This window comes from Eleginops maclovinus, chromosome 8, assembly GCF_036324505.1.
Source record: "Eleginops maclovinus isolate JMC-PN-2008 ecotype Puerto Natales chromosome 8, JC_Emac_rtc_rv5, whole genome shotgun sequence".
NCBI classification, from domain to species: domain Eukaryota; kingdom Metazoa; phylum Chordata; class Actinopteri; order Perciformes; family Eleginopidae; genus Eleginops; species Eleginops maclovinus.
Genome location: NC_086356.1, coordinates 2,905,630 through 2,913,361, shown reverse-complemented (window position 1 = coordinate 2,913,361; position 7,732 = coordinate 2,905,630). Strand labels below are relative to the sequence as shown.

Here is a 7,732-nt window from a genome sequence, read left to right as displayed (position 1 = left end):
GGGGAGGTGGACGAGGGGCGGGTGACAGGGGGGAGGAAGAGGGGGCGTTCTGCCCTGCTCCAAGGTCAAGCTTGTCATGTCAGCCATGACACATAGCTCCCAGCATGCCTTGTTAACCTCCAGGATCCTGTCCTCCTCCTCTCTTCTGTCAGCCGCTCTCTCCTCCTCCTCCTCCTCTCTCCCCGTTCTTTAAATAGAGGGCTCTCCTCTCTTCCTGCTTCCATTTCTTTTCATCTTTTGTTTCGTCTCAAGAACTTTTGATAATGGAACTTTTTACTGCAATTGTTTTGTCGGTACAAACTCATCCTACTTGTTCAGTGTCGGCTATTTCTACCATATTTCTATTAATGACTTGTTTATTTTGTTGTATTTTATTGTACATTCAACACAAACTAATATCAAAGGAATATATTGGAGAAGATTATGTATAAGATGTATTTAAATAATGTAAGGCCACTAAATGTCACCTACATCGACCAAGCAGAGAAAGGAGAAGGGACGAAGAGGAAAGGGGAAAATGGGGAAGAGGAAACTGAAACTACCTGAAACTGAAGTATGAAATGTTGGAATAGTGAAGGAGAAAAAAAGGGCAGAAGAGGTGAGAAGGGGGAGGAAATGAAAAGGGAAATGAAGTGGAAGAGAGGGAGGAGAAGTGGTGATGAAAAGACAGATGTTAAAAAGGGCTATTAGGAGGAGGTGAGAGGACGACAAGAAAAGCAAATGAGAGGAGGAGGCGGGTCTCTAACAGCAGGTCCATGAGTATTAAAAAAGACGGACATGACTGGGAGATCGAGGCAGACCCTGAACTAAAGACAGAGGAGAGAGAGAGAGGAAATGGTGACTGCTGTTCAGTGATCAAAGAGCTTCACACACAGCGTTTGACCCTAAAAACTGTGTGTGTTCATGCGTGAGTGAGGCCGAACAATACCGGGGACTTGTTTAATCAAGTGTGTGTGAATATGAGTGCGTGTAGAGACCCTCTCTCTCCCCGCGGCCCTCCCACTGGAAGTCTTCCACCACAAAGATTAAAGCTTTGCTCTCGTGTTTTGCTTTGTTAGTGTGCAGCATGTCGAACTTTTAGAGAGCTTTAGAGGCGACCCCTTCTCCCCTGCTTTGAGTCCTTATGCTAAGCTAGGCTAACCGTGTCCTTGCCCCAGTTCCGTATTTGACACAAACATCACAAATGGAAGACATTATGAATATTTCCCACGTTTTTGGTTAATAATTTTGTACACAAAAATATTAAAGTTATCAAAAGCCCTAAAGCGTGTCTGTGTGTAGTTTATTGTGAGATCTCTGAAAGCCATGTCTGTAAAGCAGCTACTTAAACTGTGATGATGAACGCTGTGCTTGGTTCATTTCTCTCCCTCTGAGTGCAGGTTAACAACTCCAGCTCGCCCCGTTTCCTTTGTGTTAAAACCTTTTAAACGCTTCCAGGAGAGCTCAAAGGTCAGGGCCACTGCTTCGGATGCGTCAGTGTGTGTGTGTGTGTGTGTGTGTGGTCAGGCTAGTACTGCGACAGTTTGACTCGGGGACATTTCCTCTCACTAAATGCTAATGGGTAAATACAGGTGTATTCCTTTTAACATCAACTACTCTGCTGCTGGAGAGGATGAGCTGAGAGAGACGGGTCATTTCACACGTGTTCAAGGTTCAAGGGTTTTTATTGTCCTGTGCACAGTAGCCACATTGTAGTTCAGCAATGGAAGTCTTAGGTCCTGAACTCCTCCAACAATGCAACATATATATATAAGACCGAATAAGAAAACTAAAAACGAATGATAGAGCAAAATGAAACCGAGCAGGATAAGTTAGAATGAAACAGAGCAGGATATGTTGCTAGAGCAGTCTATAAGTAGTGCAAATGAAGTATATGCATGTCAGGAAAATAAATAGACACAATAAGCTTACTGTGGATTAATCCTACTGTACACTCTCACTTCAGAAAATGGACGCTGAGAATTTCTCTGTTGTTTTTTTCCTCTAGCTCACTTCTTTCACAGGCTCTTGTTCCCCATCATGAATCCCCTGCTGTCTTTAGACTAGATGAGTCCTCAAACCCGGAAGTTAATTGGCATTTCATCACTTGTGGTTCCTCGTCACCAAGTCAAGCCTTTGGTTAAGATGCCTGGATGTAAGATCTGATTTCGTTTACGACATAAAAGAATCAGTGAATACTCCACTCATAAATGTCTGACGCTTCTAAATGATAGGGCGGTTGCTAACAAATGGATAAATGAACTACTTAACGTCATCAGGCAGAAGGTCACAAGTTTGCCTTTAGCTTAGCGGAGGTGACGCTCAGCTATGCTATGCTACCGCTATGTAGTTTGTTTATACAACATTAGCTTCTCCCTTCTGGCGAGCGCATTTGCTAGTTTGCCACAGATGTTATATTCTGCATTATTCCAAAATCCAACGGAAATTCCCATCTGATTATGAACAAAGCAGCGAGTAAGTGTACCTAAACGAACACGGGGGTCACAGACCAGGATGGCTGACACTCCCTGTGTTACAGGAAGTGAAAAAAGGTTTGGGTTTTAGCTCTAAATGTGTGGAAATCCTATATTTAGTGTTCCACAACGGACAGACCCCAGCAGCAGCTTCACATTCAGGACTTCTCCAGAGGATTCACACATTCCCCGAATTTTCCCATGATATTCCAGCAGCGGCAGGAGTCGTCTTACTCTGTTCCAGTATTGCTGTGCAGCACACAGATCAAATTCAATGACCCTTTAACCTCTCTCTCTCTCTCTCTCTCTCTCTCTCTCTCTCTCTCTCCCTCTGCCCCGCAACCCCCTTCCATCCTCCCCTCGTCCCCTGAGGTCACTAGCCCATCACTCCCCCTAACTCCCCCGCCCCGCCTTCTGTGGTACTGCTGTGGTAACACAATACTGACCGGTGCCCGTTTCCATGGCAACTGTTCCCCTGAGAAACCCCCAGCATCCTCAGCAACACCAAGGCGACTCCCAAACACACACACACACAGAACACACACACACACGGTACTTTAGTCGGCTGTTTCTAGTAACCGAAGGTGGAGATCTACCTTCCCTCTCTTCAGCAGGTGTAAGGGAGATGGAGAACACGGCAAATGTGGAAGATATGCGTCTCATAAGGCGGATTTGCTGGTCGTTGCTCTATCGCTACGGGTCATTGCTGACCAGTAAAAGTCCTCAGACTGGGAGTCTTATCATCCATATGGGATTAAGGGCTGTAAAAGCAATGTGCATTGGAGTTGCACAAACCCTCTGTATTATGGCGAGTGTCTCAAAGTGGCCACGACTCCACAGCATGGGTCTTACGTGCAAAGGGACGCTTTCATTGTACTTTTGGCTTTACGTTCTTTAAATCTGACTGATACAATTCTAGTTTTGGTTGCTAATGAGCCCCTATACAACACAAAAGCACAGTTACCTTACCAGTAAAAATATTTGAGCTTGGGTAATGCCTACGTCTCTGTCTGCAACTCCTCAAAGCGCTTTTAGTTAAACATCCCTAAATGACCCTATAAGACAACTTCCTGTTCCATTCACAAACTTCTTTCACATATCCTGCATTTCTTTCCTCATATCCACAGAGGATCTAGTCTCTGTTGCCCTCCACTTAGTGCTCACACGTCTGTAAAAACACTTACGTCAATATGCATTTGGTACACAAGTCTCCCACGCAATACTTATTATCAAACCTATCACTCTAAGCTTAAACACCACACTCTGCAACTGAATATTGGAATATTTCACAAAGAGCTTTGAGTCAGTTGGGTTTGGTAGTGCCTCTACGCTGTTAGCTCGGCCCCCTCCGGTTCAAGCTGTACATCCACAACTAGAGGAGGTATAAACCAATCACATCGTTCTATCATTCTCTGAGTTGTATGGCAGTGTGAGGTACTTACGGGAGCTGACAGTGTCGACATACTGAGGCAGGTATGGAGCCCACAAGTCAATGGTGTCTTTACGTCCCGATTGGCCAATCCTCCTCAACTCAGCCAGCAAGAGAGCTTGAGCTGCTTCACGCACCTAAAGCCACAAATAGGGTACAGTTATGACTTAATTTGAGCGTGCGTGTCTGTGTGTGTGTGTGTGTGTGTGTGTGTGTGTGTGTGCGTGCGTGTGTTACCTCCAGACAGCGGTCCTGCCATCTTCTCGCCAACATCTCCAGCAGAGGAGGTCTGAACTTGTCCAGTCCAAGGAGGTCGGGGAGCATCACACAGTGCATGGCTGCCAGCTGGCTCCAACCTGCACACACACACACAGATATAGACACACAGTCAGAGGAGACACGACAGAAATATAATCCAAAGGCCTCTCATCTGCTCATTCACACATCTCACTGCTGCTGTTACATAAAAACACCTTTTCTTTTCAATGAATAAGTAATGTAAACGTGTTGGGACTGATTAAACAATATGCTGACGACGCAGCTTTTGTTAGAGCCGACCAACGTCTTATATCTGATTTTGTGCACATGCAGAAAGTTGTTTGCTAGAGGGAAAGACTCGCCAAAATAATTAAGACTCATCATCCGAGGACCAGATATGTCCTAAGCCAAATTGGCCGAGTCAGCAGTTATATATCATGTCCTGAAGTGTTGATTAAAGCAGCTGATAACATGCTTCTTTTAAAAGGGTTCACCCTTACACACTGCAGACAGCAGACTTCTCAAACAAAACAGTTAGTATACCATCAACAGTACATTAAATATTCCTGTAAGAGTGGTTTTTATATGACAGCAGAGGGTTTCTCCCACTCACTCACAGACAACCTCTCACGCACAACAGTAAACAGGATGGGAATATTATTGGCTAATATTTGCAGTCTCGATTGGAGCAAAGTTACTATCTTTTGCTAACCAGAGTATGTTTGATGGCATTCAACCAGGTAAACAACAGATATACAGCACTGCAGATTGATCCAAGCCTCATAGCGATACCTTGGCATGACGAACTAGAGTGTGTCTTTTTTGTATTTACATGTGTTTGAGAAGTTTACTTAACCTAAGAAACCCTTTTAGGTTTATAGATCCTGTAAGAAAGATCATTTTCTCAGCAATAATAAGAGTGACTGGTGCTTAAACTCGTTCAAAATGTCTCGGTACCGCTTTAAAAGGCCTCACACCTCGCTGAATCAGCCTGAGCCAAAAATGATGGCCGATACTTCAACACCAAACACTAATAAATGTACACCAGCTTTTACACGTCTGTGACGACAAATGGACTTAACTGTTAACTCGCTTATACTCCACATGTACCAAGCACCTTACTCACATATATTGGTTTAATATATGGTTTCCAGAGAAGATGCATCTTTGAACAATGCACTTGAATGGACAGTAAACGGCTTTCAAGCGGGAAAGAAATTCCATCCAGATTTCTTTGCCAACGGCACTATGTAGACTTACCTCCGCCTTTGGAATACACAGGGAAATACACAAACACAGTCCTCTTCTATGTAGAGGTTGACAGATTGGGATGCATTTCACAGAAAATCAAAACGTTAGTCTGTCAAATGGCCTTATTATGCACAATCAGAAAATAATAACCAGTCGTTTTCTAGTTGCATCACTGTCTTGCAGAAACCTCAAACAGTAAATTATGATAATTGTGTAAAATAAGTCCCAAATTCAAAGTTCTTTCATTTCACCACGACTATTTATATTTGCAAACCCATGCTAGGGGAACAACAGGAATCCAGTTCGCCCCCAAATGCTAACGCAGGAAGTTCCTCTGCTCTTATTTCTTCGGCTCTTGAATGAAAGTTGGGTCATATTGCTAACATGAAATGGCAGAACGTGCGTCAATATTTTTACCAGACTTTACATTGGTTTGTAACTTCATCTGGATAAACACCTGATGTTGTAATCAGGTGGTTTGGTTTCAAATAACTAGGAAAGTTGGGAAGTTGCATGACAAATAGGTCAGGTGTTGCCAGTGGCATACTCCTACGAAAACTAGACATTTTAACTTAGAATAATAAGGTTTCTGCAGGGCAGTGCTCATGTAAAAACTTGACATATTTGCTATAGTTGTCATTTAATCCAACATAAAATTAGATATTAAATATTCATATTAGGAAGGAATGAGTCTCTGTGTGCACGCTTGCTGTTATCCTGTATTAAACTAGGGACTAAAACCTAAATTGAGTCTCTTTTGAGGGTACATTCAGGTTGTTTTGGGCAACAAGCTTCTGTGTTAACAGCAAACACCCTGTTAAAAACAAAAAGATGTTTGTTATAGCTGTTTAAAAAAGAGAAACCAGCATTAGGCCATGAGAGGGACACCAGAAAGACTCCAGCCATGAAGCTGCAATGAACCTTTAAGTTCATTTACAATAAATTCTTTGGCTTCAAATGCATTTGCACACTGTCGTATGGACGTTCTGCACAAACCTGATGTTTAAGGTCTGTTGAAATAGTTTTTGTTGGCTTTCTTTTCCTCCAGAGTCACACTCCACATTCCATCAGATGGAAAATAGCAAGCATGCAAACAGTGAGCATAGAGACACTGAACCATCGGGACGGATGGACATTCAGACAGACAGAGACAGGAAACACAGGACAGGGTTGCCCAATACTGCAAACATCTCAAAGAAAAAGGGCATAAGGACTGCTGTCCACGCACTCTCAATTCAACCAGTTCAAAAAAGTCGACGTGTATGCTGACGACACCGCACTTCATCTCACCAGTTTTGGAGAACTTGATTTGTTTTGACCTGTGATTTGAAAACAGCATTTTTTCCTGGTTGCTGTTATGAGTAATCCTTCTTTATATATAGAAATATATGATCAAGTTGGATGGGTTTTCCAAGTTTGGCAGCTTTCTACTTTTGAGAATTTCTTTATCTGAATGAATTGAAAGTGGACTGAACCTCAGCTGTGATGGACAGACAGAGAAAGACAGGGTTCTCTAACAAGACAAGGACAAAGACACTGCAAAAAAGAGACACCTGAGATGAAAGCCTAACATTTGCTGCAGTAATCAAAGCAAGACGTATGAAAGGAAATAGGGAGCAAGACTCAGGAGATGAGCAGGAGAAACTGAGAAGAAAGAGGAGGTGAGGAATTGTGATGAGAAAGAGTGGGAGTCAAGAGACCCGAGGAAAGTAGGAAAGGAGAGTGAACGAATTAAAGCAAAATGGCAAAGAGAGAAGGATCAAATGGAAAGGATGTAGAAAGAAGATCTAGGAATGGCCGTATGACTTTTTTAAAGTGCTACCCGTCAGTTCAGTCTGTACCTTCGTTGACTGAGGGGATGTTATGAAAAGCAGGGCCGGGGCTCTGGGAGCCAGGGGCCCCCGGAGCCCTAGCGGGGGGAGCAGTGGTAACAGTGCTGGTGTTGGCTGTGGCAGCTACAGAAGATTGCAAAGGAAGAGAAGGAGAGAAATAGTCAAGAAGGAAAGACCAGGTTAGGAATATATAATCACATTAAACAAAGCAAGAGGTGAGCAGTCGGGCAGCGGGGGAGAAGAAAGTGGATTAACACTCAAGGACAGAAAATAAAAAGACAAGTAAGGAAGTAATAAGTTAAAACATATTGCATACACAGTTTTCTTTACACACAACTATGGCAAAATCTGCCACAGATCCTGCAGGAATGATCATGGCAGAAAGTCCAAATCAAAGAATCACAGAAGAAATACGATATGCTTATCCTCCTGCTAATGTTAGCAATTAGCTTTGTCAGATTTCCCTCAAAACCTACACACATTCTCATTCATACAACCACTGAGGCTAC

General features: G+C 43.2%; 1 protein-coding gene across 1 annotated transcript in view; it reads right to left on the bottom strand.

Annotated features, from left to right (window-relative positions):
* The window catches only part of LOC134868531 (WD repeat-containing protein 7), a 72,043-nt gene that overhangs the window by 39,776 nt on the left and 24,535 nt on the right, over window positions 1–7,732 (bottom strand). The window contains 2 exon segments of the mRNA XM_063889736.1: window positions 3,896–4,019; window positions 4,120–4,238. Of these exon segments, the coding sequence (XP_063745806.1) occupies window positions 3,896–4,019; window positions 4,120–4,238 (243 nt within the window).